The following is a 21,592-nucleotide window of genomic DNA, read 5'->3' as shown; positions in this document are numbered from 1 at the left end:
ACTCTGTATAGGAGTTTTTGTATTAAATGTACAACTATTTCACTTTTACAATTATCTTCATGAAATTCACCACTATTAAACATTATCAATACCTATTGGAGTGCAATTTCATTGCATAAATACATCGAATTTCTTCCAACACATTTTGACATGTCAAAGTAGAAAAAATAACACCAAAATGCAATACAATAAAGATGGCTCAAAATATGTCGGCAGTCTTCATGAAAAGGCAAGATGTATCTTTTCATCTTTCTTTTATTGTATTCTTCATTTCAAATAAATAACATTTTAATTCAGAGCCAAAAACAAGCCCATTTAAGGATGTAAATTCATGTTAGGTCAGGTTAAGATAAATATTTAGAAAAATAACTTACTGTAATGCCAAAATCATACTTTGTGCTTCTTTGCAGCACCAATTGTATGGCTATGCATATTTAATTTAATTTCCTTCTGAAGGCAAATTCAGTTTGACACTACAAATATAACGCCACATCACAAAGCATTTGTTTTTAAATTGCAGCACAAATTATGCTTCCAAACATTGCCCAGTGAAAGGCATCATGGGAAAGTTGTAAGGACAGAGGAAATAATACAACTTTTTTGGAACTGGAATGTAGTACACCTAAAGCACAGCTACATTCTAAATCAGGAAGCGTAATGTCAATGGGTGAATTTTGCAGTTGATGCTACTCTTTTCCCAAACTTCCTTGATTGTGGAAATTCAAAAAGCAGTTGTGGTTGCGTGAGATACAAAGAAAAACACAGCACTTAAGGCATAGCACTCGAGATGTTCTCTGACAGTCTCCATAGCGGCACCTGCCTCCTTCTCCCTCCCCAAGCTGCTCTGGCCAGTGTCCTGAACCGTCGAACCGCGTGGCTGCATCTGGCAGAGGACTCTCCTCCACCAGGCTGGGATTGGGCTTTTCATTTGTTGTATGAGGTTTTTCTCTGGGGGTCTGAGGGAGGACTGAGTCCTGGGCATCACAGCCATTCGAGAGGATCAAAGATTTGGACACCTCCAATCTGAAGGCCATTAGAGTCAAAGGCGCAGACACTGCCTTGTGATCCTGTCTGTAGAGGAGCCAGGAGTTGACCAAAGCCAGATCTGTTAAGTACCAGAGCACCGCCTGAGGCCAGCAGGTTGGGGCCGAGGCAGTGAGAGGAATTGAGTAAAGATTCTGCAAATCTCTGTTGACTTGAGCCGACATCTGGGCCTTCTCAAAATTGTCCATCAATGAGGCCATGTTCCTCTGGTTATTGCCCGCTGTAGAAAGTATAAAGCCACAGTGTGATCTGCGTAACATTAGCTTACCATCTGAGCTTACAAACTCATCTCCGATCTGTCCTCTGGCTCCTCCAACCCTTCCGGCACCATGAACGCCGGCAATTAACAGACGCTCCAGCATTGCAGGGGTGGACAGTTCCTGTTTGCAAAGAAACACCATACTACCTTTGGGGACCATTTTATCTACTGCATCTTGTTTGCTGGATTGACCCAACTTAAGATCCACATGTAAGAGCAAACCTCCAAATCCAACTAATGTAGTACAGTAAAGAGACAGCTTCTTGTTGTGCATTTTCCCAGTCAAAGGTAGAGGATATTGGTCAACTGCATAATCACCCTCTTGTCTGAGAGACTGGCACCCTGCTTTGAAACGGCACAATAATGGCTGAGCCTTCCACAGGGGATCAGTCTGTGTTTGTGAGCTGCTCAGCTCATTTAGCGTGTCTCGCTGGCCAATTTCACTTTGCCTGCTAGATTGGGGTTGACCTTGCTGAGCATTTTGAAAGTCACTATCACATCTTCCTTCCTGAACATTACTGTTGACTGGATCATTCGCAGGACATGCAAGCTTCAACATGCGAGACAGCTCGAGGAAACGGGAAAGCGGCATGGAGTCAGCAACCAAGGGCACCTTAGTCAAGTTCTCCCAGTAGAGCCTCGGACTGGGAAACTGAAAAATAGTTAAGTTATATAGTTAGAATGAATGAACACATTTAATTCACAAAATGCAGCACAAAACAAGTTTAAAAACACAGATTAAAAAAACATAGATTTAAACGAATAGAAAATGAGAGCATTTGTGTTTCTGTAATCTAAACATTTGAATTATACAGATACAAAGACAGACAGCTGCTATTACTGGGCTGTATTTAAAAAAAACAGATGAGTTTTGTGTTTTTTTTCAAACTGTTCACTAAGTCAGCAAGACTAAAACAGATAGGTTCCATATTTTGTGGAGTGGTGCCTAAGCAGCATTGCCAAACTGAGCATCTGTGGAGGATCTTAGTGTTTGGGGACAATCCTGGGCAAGGCAATTAAGTGTCTTAAACACTAAGGACTCAAACTAAATTCTAAAAGATACATGCAGCCAGTGTAGGTTGCATAAAACTAGAGTAATAAGAGCTCTCATTTTACTTTGGGTTAAAAACCTTTCAGCAGCATTCCAAATAGTGTGTAGTTCTGAAATGGCTGCTTTCAGTTGACCAGTATTAAGCATTACAGTGGTTAAAACAACTAAAAACAAAAGGCATTTATTTTCAGCATCACGCTATATTTTTCAATTATCAAAGGGAGCTTTGGTCCACACATTTAACTGAGTTTCAACATTAAGGTTGCAATTTAAAATGACACGAGACAAATACACTTTCAAAAAACGGAGCACTAACCTTCAAAGTTCCCATTGCAATGTGGATCCCAACAAACTGTGCAACCTCTCTGGATGTGACAGGTCTGGGCATGTTGGATATTTTATTTGTGCAATTAGCCATTTCTACCCAGGTATCCCAACCAAAATACTTGGAGAAGTAGTCAATGGGCTCTGTGGTTCTGGTTTCCTCTCTTGGTGCTTGGATCTGGCCTGATGTAGTTGGCATGCTAACAGATAAGAAAGAAAACTAAAACATTTTAGACATAATGTTCTCCCTAAAGCTTGAGTTTTCATTTTCATTTTGAGTTACAATAATATAACACAATAAACATCATTACTGAACAGTATGACAATATTTAATCTAAATAAAAAGTAGAAAAACGCAGTTATCTGTGAAGGTGTGAAGAAGGAAAGATCTACTGTACTTTTGTGATAATTCATCACTGCCGGCCTGCTGTGCACTGTTTGTTTGGTTTCTGTAGAAGTAAGCCATTACTTCTGCTTCTGAGTCAAGCTGAGGATCAGACATCTCAAAAACACCCACATCCTCCTCATCTGAACTCTGGAGGAGAAAGTCCCGGAGGTCAGGTGGATGCTGCATCTCAGCTTCTGCCTCAGCTGTAGGATCAGATCATATACAAACAAATTATTAAAAGTATAATCTTTATATTTAATAATTAGCCTACAAATGTTAGCATTTTCTAAGTAGCCACACGTACAGGGACTATTCTAAAAGAAAACATACCTTGTCTATCTGCAGAGTCACTGACCCCTGGTTCTGACAGTTTTCTAAGTCTCACCTCCTCGTAGCCTGGTGCAGAATGGCAGCCTTCATCTGTTGTTAACATATTCAACATTCAAATAATTGTATAATCTTTGTTAAATATCACTGGGAAAAGGCAACAACTCACTTGAATGATCTGTTACATGTTGTTCTGTTAGCTGGGCATCACAGAATGCCCCCGTTGTTGAATTCCCACTGTTGTTCTGAGCCCCCAGTAAAAATTCCCTCTCCTCTTCCTTTACAGGGTAGAAGATGCACTGGTTGGTGTTGAACTCAGGGGGGGTGACGCAACTCTCGTCCATGGCTGTCTCCTCACTCTCAATTACTGAAAGCAAAAAACATACATTTATGAAAAGGAAAAAATCAAGGCATAGGCTTATGTACTACCTTGAAAAGGTAGAGCTCGCAGGTGAAAAAAAGCTCATGTTTAGGTACAACACATCTCTTCTTTTTGGATAAGTTGTATTTTGGTACATTGTCCCTGACGAACGTAATAGACTTAATTAATCTGACTTAATTGAATCGCTTTCTGGCTATAGCTCCATACCCACACATGGGTGGTATCGATTTATTATTATCTATCTTCCAGGAAGAAATCCAATAATATCATTTACCTGAATGCTGAACTAGCACAATTGTGCTAGTAATGTACCAAAAGTGCTGTTAGTACTTACATGGAATCGACATGTTTTCCGTGTTGACTGGCTCCACATTCCATCGGATGTGTCTGCCGCTGGCCTGGGTCTCATTCAGCATGAGGCTGCTCTCCTCCTTCACCAGCACGGTCCTTATATCACTATGGTGCTGCAAAGTCACACTTGCACTCAGTCTGTTTTGACAGATGGGTGCAATCAGTGGACGATCTGGGATATTCTCTTCAACCTTGATCTGCTGGCTCTCCAGGTCTTCATTCTCAGCAATGTTGTCAAAACCCTAAAACCAAAACCAAAGTTTTAAGTTTACAATGTTCAATTTATGATCGTGATCATCAACGTATGGTATTTGTTGGTACAATTGACCTCTCACCTGTCTCTGATGGTTCCGCTCTGTCACCAGGCCCGGCTCCTTGTCAGCAGTTGATTCTTGTGTGGAGGTGAGGAACTTCTCAAGTATGATGACTGGAGACTGGTTAGCATCCCTGTTGTGTTCCTCTCCTCCCTGCAATCGTCTTGCACCCTTTACCTGGTCAGTACTGGTGACCGACTCCAACACAACTGGTTCTTCAGGAGGTTTCTCTAATGTAGAGGGAATGGTAGACAAAGATGCAGCTGGAGCTGTGGCTTTGTTGGCCTCAAATTCTGTGCTGATCTCTGGCTGTAATGTCTTTGTGCTGGGCTGGCCGTCATCATGTATTTCTGAAGCAGAGCTGATGGGACGTTTTTCATAAAGTAGCTGACATTCCTCCTGTTCTTTTTCTGACTCTGTTCCTCTGGTGGTATCTCCAACTAAAGCTCTCTTTGAAATCACATCCCGTTTTAAACGTCCTGTTTCTCTTCTCCTACCCCTTGTAGCATTTCTTGAAATAGCTCTTTTTCCTCCTTTTTTCTTCTGTACTAGCAGTTCTTCCTCCTCTTCCTTGATTTCCACTTGATGAGTGGAACATGACACGGTTTGTGAAGTTAGACTTCTTCCAGCTGTTGTTTCATTGTTAACTTGCCCAGAAAGTTTGTTGATGCTTCCATCCTCAGGATTGCAGGTTACACTTGATTCATTTTGAGGACCAGAGTCTTCTTGAGAGGTTGTTTCAACTCTGTCATTCTGCTCCCCAACAGTGACTAAATCTACATCAAGAAGTAAATTCTCCTTTATGTCCTCATCGGTGGTACCCTGGACTTCAGATTCTGTGCTGGGATTCCTCAGGGAAGCTTCTTTTTGCTTGTTCTCGTCTGATGCCAAAGGCTCACCGAACTCTAAACTCTTTGTCTGAGCAGAGGTACCTAATGGGGGTTCGGACGGTAGGATTGGATGCATTCCACTGGTTTTCATTTGATCGGCTGGTAAGTGAACTTCTTGAGAGGTACAGGACTGTTTATCTGCAGCCTTATTTTCATTTCCATCATTTTCATTTTCAATGACTTCAACATCGGAAGGAGGGACAAGAAAAGATGGGGATGGAATCAAAGCTGGAAAAGAGACACTTCGTTCTTTCTCATCTAATGCCATCTCTACAATCTCAGGCTCAGTATCCCAGTCTGCAGCAGCATTCATCACCCCGACAACCTTATTGGGCTGTTTTGGAAGCTGGTAAAGATCCAACGTGGAGACGCCTTCAAAGATGTTTCCATGTGTGTAAGTGAGACCGGGACTCTCTACAATATGCACCATTGCCTTGTGCTTCTGAAGGGACGAGACTTCACTAAATCTTTGCCCACAGTCCTTACACTCTAAGGCACGCTTAGAATTAGAAGTTATCACTCCTTCAGTCTCCACTCCTGAGGAGGCTTTACGTTTCCTTGTTGTCTTTGGCTTGGCAGGCAGTGTCTTGGGAGTTTGACGGGAAGCCTGCAGCGAGGACAACAATGAGAGAGTTTTCTGGTTCTTTTTAGTTCTTCCTCCTTTTTTCTTATCCCCCGTATTTGTACACTCACTTGTTGAATGTTTACAGTTGATCTCTTTACTCTTTTGGGATATTGTGCTGCCCTCAACAGGTGAAGCTTCCTGTGTCTGGCCTGGTGCCTTTGAAGGGTCTAATTTGTAAACCTTAAGTCGAGGCTGTTTATGACCCTTCAGTAGAAGTAGAGTTTCCTGTGTTATATGTGTTCCAGATATGTCTGTTGAAGCTGCGCTCTCTTTTGTTTCGACTTTTTCCTCTTCTGAAAGGTTTTTCTTTTTCTTTTCACCCTTTGATTTCTTGGTCTGATCTTTTTGCATTATATTGGTTTGTTTTTTCTTTTTAAATACAGGCGAGGCTAAAGTGTTATGCTTACTAATGAGTGTCACACCTTCCCTGGTCACTTTTTTTTGCTTTTTTGTTTTGTTTTTTCTTGTCTCCTCTTTGACTTGCTGGACTTGTGAATCCTGGGTTGATGAAGGAGAATTTTTTTCAGCGTTAGAAACAAAATGTTTGTTTTTCTTATCCTTTTTGCCCTTTTTTCCCTTCTTCTGTGGCGAAACCTTCTTCTTTGAGAGAATTGTTGCTGGTATTTTATCTATCATCTCGTCTTCTTGTATTGGCTGATGCTGCTGTGATGGCTTTTTCTGTTTCTTGTTGTTCTTTTCTTTGCTTTGAGGGCTACATTTAACTACAAGATGAGACTTTTTCTTTCTTTGCCGTTTGGAAGGTGTAGCATCAATTTGAAAATCATCCTTGTATATTGATCCGCCTAGTTCATGCATACATCCTTGTAAGATAAACGCTTTGTTTGAATTTCTCTTCCGCACTTTCACAAGTTCTTGAGCTGACATTACATTTACGGGTAACTCGGACACCTGTGGGACTTGCTTGGTCTCTAAGTTGGATGGAAACACTTCTTTAGCAGGTGGATCCTCTACTTCAGACTCCTCACCGTTCTTCCCTTCCACCGGCAGCTTCTCAGATGGTTCTTGTTCAGATTGATCTTGTTCAGCTTTTTCTTGTGTCTCTTGTGGTGCAGCTCCATCCATCACAGGGTGTTCCTGATCTAGACTTACTGTTTGCATTTGTGAATCAACCACTTCAGCTCCACTTGTGTGTGTGAGTGTGTCCAATGGAACAAAAAAGGGAAGGCCCTGATGCTCTGTTTGTAAAGGGGTCAGCTCCAGCCCAGTCGCAAGAGTTGTGGCTGACATGTTGGTTTGTTCATCTATCACAGTCTGATATGCCATCTGCTGCAGGTCAGCGTTTACCAGTGAGGATGATGGGATTTCATTTTGTGACACGGTTTGTGGTAGTTCAAGCTCTTCAGTTGGTATAAGTTCTAATATGACTGTTTGCTCCAGGTCTTGATCTACTCCATTCTGAAACATTGTTTGATCAAACTGAATTGCACTATTATCAGGCTGTTGAAGGATCTGATGCATCCCCTCTCCCTCAGGTCTTTCTGTTTGTTCAGTCTGAGTCTGCTCTATATTTTCACCTATTGTTAGGTTGGAACCTAGTTCTGAGAAATCAGGGTTTTCCAGTTGTCCTTCTGGCGTAATAGGTTCAAGTATAATTGTTTGATCCAGTGCAAAACATGGGTTTAAAGGTTCCATTTCAACTAAGTTAGATCCTGTCGGTTTCAGTTCCATAAAATCTGTCTGTGGTAGTTGTGACATCTGATGGACTTCCAGCGGTGCGGCATGAGGTGGCAGCTGCCCCAATATGACAACTTGGTTTACTCTCTGCACATTTCCCAAAGATTCAATAAGTCTGCGAATCTGCTCTGTGTCAATATTGGCATCAACTTTTTGCAGAGGTCCATTGGGGCCTGCCTGTAGTAGTGATGACTGGCAAATAGATATTGGAGTTATGATGGGTGTATTATGTTTCCCTTGATGCTCAGCTGAGAGGGCCTTACTTGCTGTAGCAGGCACCATGTTGTGCTTGGTTTTCATGTGATATTGCCGTGTCCTGGTAGACTTGAAAGTGGCCTTGCATAAAGAACAAGGATACTTTATTGAAGAAGGCCCTAGAGACAATAAAAAGACAGTTATTGTGGTATAAACTAAATAACACAAAAACATTTTGAAAAAATAAAAACATTTATTACATACTTCACTGTACTAATCTAAACCTGTACATAGGCAAGTGTTGCTTTCAACAAAATGCTATATTCGGCATATAAATGAAATGTTTGCCATGTTCGTTCTATTAGTTAAGCATGTTAGCATGCCAGTATTTGCTTATTAGCCCCAATTGCTGAGGCTTATTTAAATGTTTTTACTTTTGCAGTAACCAGTCATTATTCAAAATATTGGACAAATTAAATGTTGATGTCATGATGGCACTACATGACAAGATGAAGGATAAAGATATTAATTACAATCCATATTAAGAGCCAGGTTGCTAGCATTAAGTTAGCATGTGTAAAATGTTAAGACCTCCATTTATTCTTACCAATAGCTTTTTTCAGGGCGTCAGCTGTTGGGTCTCCACCCTCTCCTTGACATTGTGCCGTCATATGTTTCTGCAGAGCTTTGGACATGCTGAACCTTTTTCCACACTCCTTACAAACATACGGCCTCTCTCCAGAGTGTTTGCGCATGTGATACTTCAAAGCTGTCATCGTTTTGCAGTTTTTCCCACAGTCTGTGCATTCATAACCGTCCTGGCCATAGTGATTTTTTTTATGAAAGGTGAGCTCTGATGACTTGTTGAAGGCCTCGCTACAAATCGGACACTTGAAGGGTTTCTTCTCTGTGTGAGCTTTCTGATGGAGCATCAGATCTATGGAGTTAGTGAAGTGGCGGTCACAAACGTAACAGGCGAAAAGGGAGTTCCTCAGTATGCACTGTTCATATTCTGCAGGGTGGCTCAGCTTCAGGTGACGCTCCTTGCTCTTGGCATCACTGAAGATTATGTGGCACTCAAAGCACTGCAGGGACAGCTGAGACGCTAGATGGAAACAAGACAGGAGTGGGAGAAAATTTACATTTAAAGGTCTCCTATTATACTGTTTTTCATCAATATATTATAGGTCTCAGATATATACAAAACATGTCTCTGAAGTGTTTGGCTTGAAAAACAGAGCACCAATTGTAGAATCCCATAATTTCTGCCCTGTTTCAAAAGTGCTGATTCTCTGTCTGTTACTTTAGATGAAAATAAGGGGCCACTCCCCACGCACCTCTGAGAGATATTTGATTAAAAACAACACAATTAATTAATCAATTATTTTTTATATGTTATTGTAATGTAGAGAAAAAGCTTTTAGTGACAATCATGTATTGTGTTACAATTATATACAAAAAAAAAGTCTAAATATGATATTTGGCCTCAAATCATCGGAGGCCTGGCGCCCCCCCTGCGATCTTTGGCGCCCCCCAGGTTGGGAACCACTGCTCTAGGAGGAGATTCAGGTGATAAGGTGTGGGGGGGGGGGTTACCTTGGTTGGTGATTGGCTAATGGTTACACAAGCCAAAAGATCGTTATGACATCATAGTGGCCAAAATCTGATCAGCTCATTTTCAGACAGGTTTTTACATAAATGGATCAGGACAAAAAGAGAGAATCTTTTTTGCTGAAACTTTCAGAATCTTTTTCCACAGTGGGGACACATGTTTATGTATAAAAGAAATGATAAAAAAACTTGAAAACCAAAATTGATCAAATAAGCAATGAAATATTCTAAAATAAAATATTGGTCTGGCTCTAATATTCAGTGTTTTGTTTGACTGCTTTTGACACCATAAATTGTTTATTGCACAGGTTTAACCAAACCAGATGTTTTGGTAGTATGGTAAAGCAAAACTTGAAAGCATTTAAAGAATACTATCTTGTATTACTATCTGAAACGGACTTTGAAATACATATTAATGTTATTGTGTAACTAACTTCTGTAGACATTTGTACAGTATTTAGCTATTTAACGTAAAACCACAGCTTTCAACATTCCACTGTAGAAAATCAGTTTCTATTTATCATGTGAACCGTTATAACACAATGTTAGCTGGGATATGAGAAAGCACGATACCTCCCAACTACAAAATGTGGCTTTTATATTTAAATTAGTAAGCAGTGAGTGGTCCTTATTTAATAATCAAACAACAAACAGGTCTCCCATTAATGCCTTGTTCAGAAAGATGTGAACAACACAATGAAGGTTAAAACACTCACATGTAAGGGGTATAACCGGCTGTTTGGACATGTCCATCTTCAGAGGATCCACCATGGCCTTCTTGGAAGGAATATATTTCCTAGGCTCACGAACACCTTTATCCGTTTTCTTTGCCTTTTTCTCATCACACTTAGATTTTGCATTTGTGTCGGGTACCAGTTCTGAGGGGACGCTTGGCTTTGAAGCTGAGTCAGTCTCGACCCCTGCACTGTTAACTGAGGGCTCTGTCTGTGGCTGGACAGCAGGCTCATTCTCCACTACCTGAGTGACTGGCAGGTTTGCAGGTGTTTCTGCTGTTTGCACCTCTGTCCCATTTTCCTGGGGCGTTACAGTTTCAGTCATAACAGGAGCTGCTGGTTCATCCTTCTCTTTTTGCTCATCTGAATCACTCTGTGCTGGCTGAGCTTCAGTCTCGGTGTCCAGTGGTGGCTCCTGGGTTGCTGTGGCCCCAGGGTTTGGCCCGCTAGGTGACTGGGTCGGACTCTGCATGGCTCCCTGCTCTTTGGCTTCTCAAAAGCAAGTGTAGCAATTCATGTGTTCCTATGAAACCATGACTTTTAATTACACAGATAAACCAACACATACACTGAGACTCACACAAGATACCAACAATGTTTTAGTAGTAGTAAAACCTGCTTTATAACAAATGATTCTATACACTATTTGATTTGTTCTAAAAGCAGTAAGGGACCTTTGTGATGTACAATGCGCCAGCTGGAGGACCAGGGAATGAATGGGTTTAAAACATGTGTATTACAAAAGAAAGACGATGTAGGGCAGCCGTTAAATGCTAGTTTATAAGCTACATTGTACACTCTTATTTGTATGAATCGTGTATGTGTACAGTGCTTGAAAAATAGATATTATTCTTGAACATACAGTTACGCAGATAATAGTAGCGCGGTTAGCTTATTATTTTCACTAATATACATGGAGAATACGTTGGAAATGTTAGCGTTTCCGACCCGAAACAGCTCCAAAGAAGCTAAATATGTAGTCACTTTCTACGTATCCCATGATAATATCCCGTATAGCTGTATGAATGCAGGAGGGTGTAGATTTAGATTACCTATGCGTTCTCGTCCGCCCAAACATCTCTGCGTCGCTCTGCACAAAGCCAACAGACCTGCAGACAACGTGACGTCACTCCTGAAAGGGTCGCAGAGGAATCATGGGAATTGTAGTTTTTTACCACACTCAGCCCGCCACTCATGCAGGAGTCCTACGCCCACTCTGCTGCTTACATCTAATACCTCAACTATGTACATATTTCACTTTTCTGTTCAGTTTTATTTTTCTAGTTTGAGATGCTTAAATGTTATGCACAGAAGTCCTGCACACGTACCTTTGTTCTGCTGTTCCTATAATACTGTGTGTACACACACACACACACAAATGGTATTATCCAAAAGCACATACACACTAACACACACATGTTGAATGCATTTCATTTTATTTGGGGTTAAGAAGGAAAGGGGAAGTAGGTTTGCTTTGCAACACTTTGTTTCATCTCAGTTTACATGTCAAAATCATGCATTCAAAAACTGTAGTACAATCTCATAGCATCAGACACTAAGAGTTAATCTGTTGTAGAAACTCCTTATCATCTCCCCAGGGACATTATAAATATTTAAATGTAACAGTGGGTTAGAGTTAAAAATCATTCTCAGCACACTAGATAATAAGTATCAATTCTACAAGTTCATTTATCAACAATTGCTAACAATTTGTTTCTTCACCATATTTCTTTAAACTGTAAGAAATGCAAAAATAAATGGTCGACAAAGTAAGAAAAAAAATCCTTATGTAAGCCTTCAACCCTAAATATCTTCAACATCATCGTGTGGTATCGGCAGCTCCCCAGTAGCATGCTTTACATAATGTAAATGCAGTTTTGCCACTTCATCAAAGCCCATATCACATTCAACACATTCCCACTCCCAATACTTAGGTTCTCTGTACATGTTGTTTTCTGGTGATTCACTCTCAGCCAGCTCCTGTCCTGTTGGGGGCTGTACAGGTTCTGATTTCCATTTGTCATGTGGACCAGACCCAGCAGACCCTGGTGGTTTTGAAAACTTGAAGTGATGTAAGGGCTCCCCACAATCGGACTCTTCAGAGCTCCCATGATCCCCAGACTCACAAGGCTGTTGAGTTTCATTTTGCTCCACGTATGTATCAATTTCTGGCTCCTCTTTGACACTAGCCAGATAATTGTTCCTCCATTTATTTCTTCGCTTCCTGGAACCTCGAAGCATCCCGTTGAACCCAGCATAAGCTCTTAGATGCTTTTTTCGGTGCAAAAGTAGATTTACACGTTTGAAGAAGCTTGCCCCACAGAATGTGCACTGGTAAGGTTTAGCTCCACTGTGGGTTTTGTAGTGGATCCTGAGCTGTTTTGATACGTGGAAACTCTCGTGGCAAATATGGCACGTATGTTTCATCAGAGTGTGACTGCTCATGTGTTTATCTAGAGAATCTTCATTTTTAAAGCCTTTGGCACAACTTAAACACCAAAACGGTTTCTTTCTATGGAGGACGACATGATTCATCCATGACTTTATCGACCTGAAATCTATGCTACACTGATCACATCTGGGAGGTTTTGATTTGGATGGCCTGTGGACTCTCATGTGACCAAGAAGCCGTGCTCGCCTGGTAAACGACATCCCACAGTCCGGACACTGATGCTCATCTAAATTAGGGACACTTGGTGGACTTCTAGTTGTAGGTAGCAGGTTTTCATGCAGCTGTAGGTGTTTCTGGTATGAAACCATATATGTATAAACCTTCCCACAGACTAAGCAAGTATGATATTTCCCAAATTGCTCCTTTGTTCCGGCGTCCCGCACATCTTCTGTAAATCCTGTGGGTTGTATCTGCAATAAACTGCTTGTGTCACACTCGTCTGCTTCACCACTAATGTCTACATCTCGGCTTTTTCCATCGACTCCTCTCACAGAATCCAGTTCTGACACAGGACTCATGTCGTCTCCCATCTGGGCCTCTTCCTCCTCCTCTTCTTCCTCCTCCTCTCCCTCTTCCAGGGCATGTTGGTGCAGGTGGGTCTGGTAGATGTCCCATTGTGTAAACTTCAGTCCACATTCCTCACATGAAATGCCGTCCTGTTTGACTAGAAAAGAAAAAAGGAGCAATTAATTTAACAAATACAAATAAAATGTCATGAATTATAATTTCTCAATTCTAAATAAACTCATTATACAATTATGTTGTATAGTATCTAAAGCAAACTAGCATATATCTTCAGATTTGATTAATAATTTCTTTTTAAATCGATGATTTTCAAGCTGACGATGACGCTAACGCTTTGAAACTGCAGCAGGTCAAACTTACAAGACTGAGATGTGGCTCTCCTCTTCGTCAAGTGAAACAAATACAATGTTTAGCCTTGTTGAGCTTGTCTGTAAAATAAGGAGACTATCCGTGACCCATCTATGGAGCCTGGAGAGCGCCACTCAAATAAGTATACCACAGCTGCTCAGACTTATTCCTGGGTGGCACATTTCTTCAATATGCATTGAAATTAAGACTTCTTTGAAAATCTCCAAATACATTTTTTACAAATTAAATTATAAATATGAAAGAAGGAAAGCAATGTGATAGTTATGATCAGAAATTAGTAAATTAGTTTTCAATTAATACAAAAAAAGAATAATTTCAAACATTCATTTTGAATTAAAAACTTGAAGACATTAAGTAAAAAAGCACCACTTATTGTCAAATTAAATGTTTTTTTAGGTTTATAATGCATCAATTAACTTTATTATTATTTAACACCAAAAAATGATATAAATGTTCTGCTGGAAACTATATCCATAATGTTCTCTGTATGAAATGATTCAATGTTTGATGTCAAGACCGATGTTCTTCAGTTGTTAATGACTAAAAACGAACATGTGACATACAAACCAGGTTTTGAAATGACTAGTTTCTAGTGAATAGTTATGTTTTGAAATGTAAAATTGTAATATTACACATAGCACGCCGAGTGCTTAGTCAAAAAAAGAGTAGCAATCACAAAACAGAAAAAACAAACTAAACAATTCCACAAACATTTAGATTAACAAAAATAAAGCTATATGAATCACACAACCCAGTAATTCACTTTACACGTCTCAAATATTTTTGTAACTTTTTTAGAGCTCTTTTTTTATTATTATTTGGAAACAGCAAGTTAAACAAGTATAATGGTCATCTAAGAAAAAAACGTTTTTCATAAATTAATAAAACAAAGTAACATTTTCTATAATCCAAATACTTTTTAAGTGGCACACTAAACTAACAACTATCCTATATGAACTCAAGCACTATTTTAGTTTACATAAGGAATAGTATATCCACAACAGAGAAACACAATACTGAAAAAGAAAGAGCATGGGAGCTTCTACATCAATTAATGCTAAACGTTTTGTACATAACTTAGAATTATTTGAAATTTAAATGTGTTTTTTGGTAGTTAATGGTTGTGATAACCTGTACCTCAGGTATTTGAAGGACACAAGCAAATTCAGTATATCTTAGTTGTGCAGAAATATTTAAATTCATAATCTTTGAAAATATGTAGCGAGTCAGCCGCACTGTTCAGATTGATGACAAACATGTACATGCATATATGTTTCCAATCCTTTTGTTATATATCTAGATATAAACTACCATACTCAAGTCAATTTTCACCCAAAAGATAACCACGGTTCAACTCTTGACAATACAAATCATAACGGAACAAATCAACCGGTGGCTCAAAATAATTCTGACATTACAACATAATTTATATAAAGAGGTTATTTTTGAAACATTTGCACAGTTACCAATCCAGTGTAACTGATGCCTGAAAAGAAAATACTTTTTTTTTTTTTATATAAAGAATTTAAAATAGTCAACAAACAAAAAGGAGTTGCCTACTTTCTACTTAGCCTAAACACATTTCTATCTTATAATTATGCAGTTGAACATATTTAAGTAGTTTGGCATCCTCCAAAACAATCTACAGTGTTTTCACTTCAGTCCTTTTCAGGTTGTACAGTATAGTACACTCCATGGGCATGCTCCATGTTGTGCTTGTGCAAATCAGTTTCTTGACAGAAAGTAGTTCCACATTCAAGGCAAGTAAGGCTATCAGCATCTACTGAGGAGACGGCAGCGGGAGCATCATTCTGCCTTTTGTAATCACCAATACATTCCTGGTGATGATCGATAAGGTCCTGTATTTCACTGAAGGTCCTGGGGCAAATGGAGCAATGATACGAGTCGTTGTTACAGTGCTGTGTTTCGTGTTTTTGTAATGCAGTTGGTGAAAGAAAGGCTTTGCCACAATGTTGGCACTTATGGCTTTTTTGTGACTGGTTCTCTGATGAACAGGACGTTGCCCTTGTGTCAGCAGAGGGGACGTTGGCTTTTAAAGGCTTTGAGGTCAGAGCAGCGCCAATCCTATACCGAACCTCGTTGGGTAGACGACAACGGACTTCATCGTGCCAGGCGAGGTGTTGCTGCAGCTGATTCTCAGACCAAAATCCGATGCAGCACAGGGCGCAACAAATAGGGCGGCTCTTTGCCTTGGTCTTATGGGTCTCCAGGTGTTCCTCTGTTTGGAAAGCTTTCCCACACTTATCACACTTGAATAGGCATTTTGTCGCATGCTCTGATAGACGGCTTAGTGGTGGGGAAACATCGGCTACAGTTTCAGGTGTTTGGATCTTCTCTTCCTTTATCTCGTGGCACACTTTCTTATGGTCAAACAGGGCCTCTGTAGAACTGCACTGCTTCCCACAGTCAAGGCAGGAAACATATTTTACAAGTGGGGGGGCTGCTCTTGTTTTCTTCATTTCTTTGTCAACATTACTAATTTGTTCTGTCCGTTTGACTTCACTGCTTGAGGCATTGTTTTTTATATTCAAAATGATCTTATTTTTACTTTTTGTCCTTTTGGAATGGGCCTGCCATTTGTGGGCGTGCAGACCTCTTGCCTTAGCAAAAGTCATAGAGCAGGTGGGGCACTGGTGAGCTTTTGGCTTCGATATTGATGACATTAACTCACTCCGACTGAAGTTTACATCAACCTGTTTTGGTTCCTGTTCAACCATGGCGAGCCCGTCTTCGGCATGGTCGGCAGTTTCCAGTGTGTTATGCTGATTTTCATAGTGGGCAGCTAAAAGAAATTGTTGCTCAAATGTTGTGTTACATTCTAGACATACAAATGTAGATTCGTTCAGTCTGCTATGGCTCTCAACGCTTTGGTTTGAATCGAGCTCTGGCTCCGTTTTTGTTTGACACAGAGGGTTAAACATCTTGTGACGCTGGAGAACACGACGGTCAAAAAACTGTTTGCCACATTTTTGGCACTGAAAAGGTCCATCCTCTGATTTGCTTTTAGCAGATTTAAATTCATCATCTTTTAGCAAGGACTGTGTTAATTTCTTTTCTTTGTGCCATCTTCTGTGGGAGCCGAGGGCGGAGTTAGACATGAACCTCCTCCCACATTCTGAGCAGTGAAAATTTCCTTTACTTGGCTCTTCCTCTTTAGGTTTTTTAAGCATTACAGACACAGCCATTTTTGCTTTTGCTTCAGATTTGTCATCATCAGCATGAATCATTTTATGAAAATTCAAAGCTCCAGCCACTGAAAAGCTTCTGTCACACTTTTTGCATTTATATTTTAAATGTGTTGTGCTTGAGTTGCCTGATTTGCCTTCACCCGTTTGATTTTCTAACATTGGTTGCACACTCTCTTGTTCCTGCTTTATTTCAGTATGTAGTGTTATTTGCTCAGAGCTTCCCTGTGTGCTAACATCCATACTGTCCTTTTGAGTATTTTCATTTTCTGAGGGTTCCGTCTTAAAATCAACTACTTGACTTTCTCTTTTAATGCAAAGTTTGCGATGAGCCCGCAAAGAAGCTTTGTTGTTAAAATGTGCGAGGCATGTCGCACACTGCAGGTCCTCCAGCGTGACAGTGGATCTTGGCGATGATGGCGAGTGACCAGTTTCGTACCCATGGCTTTTCATGTGAAACTGAAGTGCTTTGGCCCGTGAAAACAGCTTCCCGCAGTCAGGACAGCTGTATGTGTTCTTTTTCAACTGCTCTACCTGATGCTGAAAAGACTTAATGGGTGGTGGGAGTAACTCACTATGCACAACCTGGTGTCTGAGAAGGCTGGAAAAAAGACGGAACGACCTGTTGCACAGTTCACATTTGTGATTTCCGTTTTCATGTTTTCGCATGTGCAATGCCATAATGCCCTTGTGACGGAACTTTCTACCACAAACTGGACATGCAACCTTGGGCCGTTGGTGTCCATTAACAGAGTGCAGAGATCCGGGGGCACCTTTTCTAAGCCTTAAATCTGTACACTCAGTCTGACTTTGCTTGTGGTGGGAATAAGCTCCTAAAGACCAAAACCCCTTACCGCACTGTTCACAATGATAAATCTTTGGGCCTAAAAGGGTCTTTTTTGGATTGTATTCTTTTTTACTGACCAAAATATTCCCTTTCTTTTTTGCCGAGCAGTTTTTCACATGGTTAACGAAACTAGCTGCATAAGAATAAGACATCATGCAATCTGGGCATTGATATGGTTTTCTTTTGGGATGATGCAGCTGATGAGAGACTAAAGCAGACAAACGTGAGAAGCTTTTACCACACTCATTGCACACTAGATTTTTCGTCTCTAATCCTTCTGATTCACCATCACTGTTTCTTTTAGGATTTTTGTGTTTTTGAATGTGACTGCAGTGCGCTGCATAGCTATTCGATTCGTGGCCACATGTGTCACATGTGTGAACTGCCACAGACTGACCTGGATTCTGCCGTTTTCTCTTACGAACGCCATGCCACATTCTGTGAACGCGCAGTGATGAAGCACTAGAAAACCAACGATAACACTCGGGGCAATCAAATCTTTCTTCTGTCGTTTTATTCTCAGCTTCTTTCGCTATCAGTGCACATTGTTCATCAGTTTGCTCAAAGTCAATTTCTACAATTTTCAAATCCATCTCTGGTTTTAAAACAAGACTACTGGGGGAAACTCCAGTGTCGCCTTCATTTTTATTTTCCTGATCCGATTCACACAGCAGCTCAAGATCAGGATTCGTGTCTTGGGCGGCCTCATCCTCAGATTCACTTGCACTGATCACCTGAACAATAAAGTCCCCAGGGTCGTAACTGTCCAAGTCTTCATCACTCTCATTTGCATGCGAGTCTTCTTCAACCACACTTATAGGAGGCACATTTTCTGATGTCACTTCTTCTTGCTTAGTCTCTTTTCTTTCGTTATCCAAAGTTTTCTGTTGAGGTAGCAGAGAGGTACTCACATGAGACTCCTTCTCTGTTTCTCCATAAACATCCGTGTGATTAAGCTGATGGGAATGAAGTGCTGAAGCCCTTGAAAACTTTAGTCCACAATCTTTACATTCAAATGCCTTTTTCTGCAGCTGACAGACTTGGTGAAGAAACGACTTTGCTGGGGTCTCCTCACTATGCGCCGTGCGCTGATGCCTGTAGTAGAATGTTAGTGTCATAAATACTTTGCCACATTCCTCACATGGAAACCTTTCCGCAGAATCATCAGAGCGATTGGCATGCCATCGCTGATGGTTAAAGAGGGCAATATGTCCAGTGAAAGCCTTTTTACACTCATCACAGTAAAACTCATTGCAGCTTTTCTTAGGTTTTTCTTTCATGTCTTCAGGAGAGCATAGACTGTTGCGGCTAAATCGTTGATGTGTTTTAAGGCGCATCATGGCAGTAAAAGCTTTACCACATGAACACTTAAAGGTTTTTTCAGGAGTAACCTCAGGAGTCTGGCTTTCACTGGGCTTGGCTTCAACGATTGACTCTTCAGTGTGAAATGCTTCTGCTGAATTCTTGTTTCGTGACTTGACTAATTTTCCTTCATGACAACGACGGTGTGCATCGAGAGCTGAAGCTCGAGAATAATTCCGCCCACAAGACTCGCATTGAAATGACTTCTTTTTCAAATGTTCAAGATCATGAAAAACTGATTTGGAGGCTTGTCTGTGTGAGCGCTGATGGTTGAGGAAGTGTCCGATCACAAAGTAACATTTCCCACATTCTGCACATTCATAGGTGTGTTGCTTTGTTATCCCAGAAGTTATTTGAATGCCAGACTCCTTTTGCAAGGTTTCACCATGGCACTTTTCCATATGCGATGTTAATTCACTTGGTTCCACAAATGCTAGTGAACATATAGTACAGAAATTAGTTGTTTCATTGTCCCTTTCTGCATCATGTAAACCATCCAACTGTTTGTCTAAATGCACACTTTCTTGTGGGTGCTGATGGCGATGCTCCAAGAAAGCTGCCTCCTCTCTGAAGGCTTCTCCACAATCCCGACAGCAGAAAACCCCAACCCCTAAAAATAGAAAGGGGAAAAGAGGAGGTCAAAGCCACCTACTGTTTCCAGAGAAAGAAAGACAAAAATAACAAAAACACAGGTGCAAATCATATCTTTATTTTAAAGTGTGATTAAAGTTTACAGAGGGGCTAATACATTCAGTGCTAAAGCCAAATGACCTCTGTGAAGTTCAGTTATTTAAAAAGGGTTGCTGCAGTTTTGCATTTTAAATAGCAAAATGTTACAAATCGCCACATTTCAATACATTGTGGTGCATCACCAAGGGTTCCGCAAATGCTTAAGTGTAAATCGGACTGCAATTGTAGTAAATATTTTGGCAATCATTACCAATTTACTTTAAAAATACTGATAATATATAAATCGACAGTCATGTTTTTGAAATACAAAGATACGTTTTGAGTGACACAACTCCTATTGTTCCCTTTTAAAGAACAGTAAACATATTTTTTTTATCACATTGCTATAAGTTAAAACAAAAATCTCCCACCCTATCGATTAATTTCTGAATTCTACATCTGTGCATTTGGCTGAGCATATAGGAATGTAGGCACTTGGAACAACCCCAAAGGAAGAAATGATGTTCAATGAAAAGCCTTCAGAGAGGAGGCAGCTTTCATGGAGATATTTAAGTTCCTTGCTTTGTCTCTCAGAAACATCACATTAGGGTATTTAGGTTATGATGAAACAAAAAAGAGTACATATGTATATATAGGATCCACTATCAAGCTCAGTGTATAGTTAAGCCTCATAATGCAGTGCTTCTGTAGGAGGTGTGTTAATTTTAGGCCGAAATAGATGACTATACTGTGCTTGATGTCATCAGATTTCAGAAGATAATATTTCAATGTGTTTAACCGTTTACGGGTCATAAAACAAAACAATAATAATTACTTGTAAGCTTTCATATCTAAGGTTTCCCAGCTTGACGTGGTCACAAGCTACGGTTAGCCTTTTCTTTCACAACACTACTACTTATGCATTTCTTATATGATTCTAAATAAAACCAGATTTACATACTGACAACACCTTTATATCAGCTTGTTTTAGGACGGTCGCTTGGGTTTTCAATATAAACAGAAGTGAGCTCCATAAATAATGAAATATAAAACAGGCCAGTGGGTGGATCTCCGACAATTGAAGTTAATGTAACATGCTTATTGTTAATGGTTCGTTAGTATCGTTATTCGCAGTTCTTCCGCCCAGTCTCTATGTTCCTGTCCCTGTGGTGAAGTTTGGGTAGGAGGTCACCACGCCTAAACACAATAGTGGTGTATTGATCATGCTAACCACGTTAAGCTAACTGACAGCTAAAGCCGACTCACCATCTGCGGTGTCCTCAGCCGATGGATCAACGTTGTTTTCAGATGTGGTGTCTCCATCGTGGGTCTTGTTTTCAGCTCCGTCCTCTCTGATCTCTGCAGCAGCTTCGTCCATCTTGGAGTGTTTCCGTGTGTTAGTGCTAGCTTCCTCTTGCTAGTGCTCGTTAGCTTAACAGCTCCACAGTTGTTTTGAATGTGTTTGTTGCTATTGTTAGAAATGAATCGGCGCAGAACTGAGGTGAAAAATAAAGAATACAACTCATATACTAATCTACCACATAACAAGGCAGCAGCATGTGATGTTTTTAGGGAGGGATGGTGAACAACTAGCTGTTTTTCACACATCGCACATGCATCGCTCGGCGGAAATGGATTCTTCTTCGTTGGTTTTGTGAAAGCGCAGAAAGTCTGAATGTAAAATCTACAAAATAATGTTCACCCCAACACACTAATATAAAACGTTAAAATTATTATACATTAATTTATAAAAAAAACATTTTTTTGAACACATATAAAGCATATATACCTATATATGTTTTTCCTATTTATTGCCAACAATAAATAGGATAAATATAGAGTTAAGAAACGTTGCATTCCCTCATTATTTTACGAATTAGTAATAGGCCTATTGTTTTTTAGGGTTTCTAGTCCGATTTGATTTATTAATTTTGTACAGGAAATGTGGAATAGATTTACCATAATTTACCCT

The 21,592-nt window shown here is 40.2% G+C and overlaps 2 protein-coding genes across 5 annotated transcripts; both read right to left on the bottom strand.

The window, feature by feature from the left end:
* Window positions 1–237: 237 nt before the first annotated feature.
* Window positions 238–11,290, bottom strand: znf576.1 (zinc finger protein 576, tandem duplicate 1). The gene is made up of 10 exons (XM_079691658.1): window positions 11,243–11,290; window positions 10,173–10,713; window positions 8,453–8,950; window positions 4,462–8,024; window positions 4,110–4,368; window positions 3,563–3,760; window positions 3,397–3,486; window positions 3,077–3,269; window positions 2,671–2,878; window positions 238–1,955 (listed from the first exon to the last, which is right to left on the bottom strand). The coding sequence occupies exons 2-10, from the start codon at window positions 10,660–10,662 to the stop codon at window positions 687–689; spliced, it is 6,768 nt and encodes a 2,255-aa protein (XP_079547784.1). The 5' UTR covers window positions 10,663–10,713; window positions 11,243–11,290; the 3' UTR covers window positions 238–686.
* Window positions 11,291–11,609: 319 nt separating this feature from the next.
* On the bottom strand, window positions 11,610–21,286 carry LOC307013862 (uncharacterized protein). Of its 4 annotated transcripts, none has more exons than XM_079641417.1 (3): window positions 20,887–21,286; window positions 17,987–19,561; window positions 11,610–13,306 (listed from the first exon to the last, which is right to left on the bottom strand). In XM_079641417.1, the coding sequence occupies exons 1-3, from the start codon at window positions 20,996–20,998 to the stop codon at window positions 11,994–11,996; spliced, it is 3,000 nt and encodes a 999-aa protein (XP_079497543.1). In that variant the 5' UTR covers window positions 20,999–21,286; the 3' UTR covers window positions 11,610–11,993. The 4 variants fall into 4 exon arrangements, with proteins under 4 accessions (XP_079497543.1, XP_079497544.1, XP_079497545.1 ...); XM_079641418.1 differs by having other exon boundaries at window positions 19,472–19,561; window positions 20,887–21,284; XM_079641419.1 differs by lacking the exon at window positions 17,987–19,561 and having other exon boundaries at window positions 20,887–21,283.
* Between the last annotated feature and the right edge of the window lie 306 nt (window positions 21,287–21,592).

The sequence above is a fragment of the Notothenia rossii genome, assembly GCF_949606895.1.
Source record: "Notothenia rossii genome assembly, chromosome: 7".
In the NCBI taxonomy this organism is placed as follows: Eukaryota; Metazoa; Chordata; class Actinopteri; order Perciformes; family Nototheniidae; genus Notothenia; species Notothenia rossii.
This window is presented reverse-complemented; position numbering and strand designations above follow the sequence as displayed.

Excerpts from the sequence above, each read along its gene's own strand:
- znf576.1 (XM_079691658.1), bottom strand. The coding sequence starts at position 10,662 with ATGCAGAGTCCGACCCAGTCACCTAGCGGGCCAAACCCTGGGGCCACA. Across the intron at positions 4,369-4,461 it reads AGCGGAACCATCAGAGACAG|GGTTTTGACAACATTGCTGA; the intron begins GTGAGAGGTCAA and ends TTTTGGTTTTAG. Across the intron at positions 3,761-4,109 it reads GGAAAACATGTCGATTCCAT|TAATTGAGAGTGAGGAGACA; the intron begins GTAAGTACTAAC and ends TTTTGCTTTCAG.
- LOC307013862 (XM_079641416.1), bottom strand. The coding sequence starts at position 20,998 with ATGGACGAAGCTGCTGCAGAGATCAGAGAGGACGGAGCTGAAAACAAG. Across the intron at positions 19,562-20,886 it reads GGCTGAGGACACCGCAGATG|GGGTTGGGGTTTTCTGCTGT; the intron begins GTGAGTCGGCTT and ends TTCTATTTTTAG.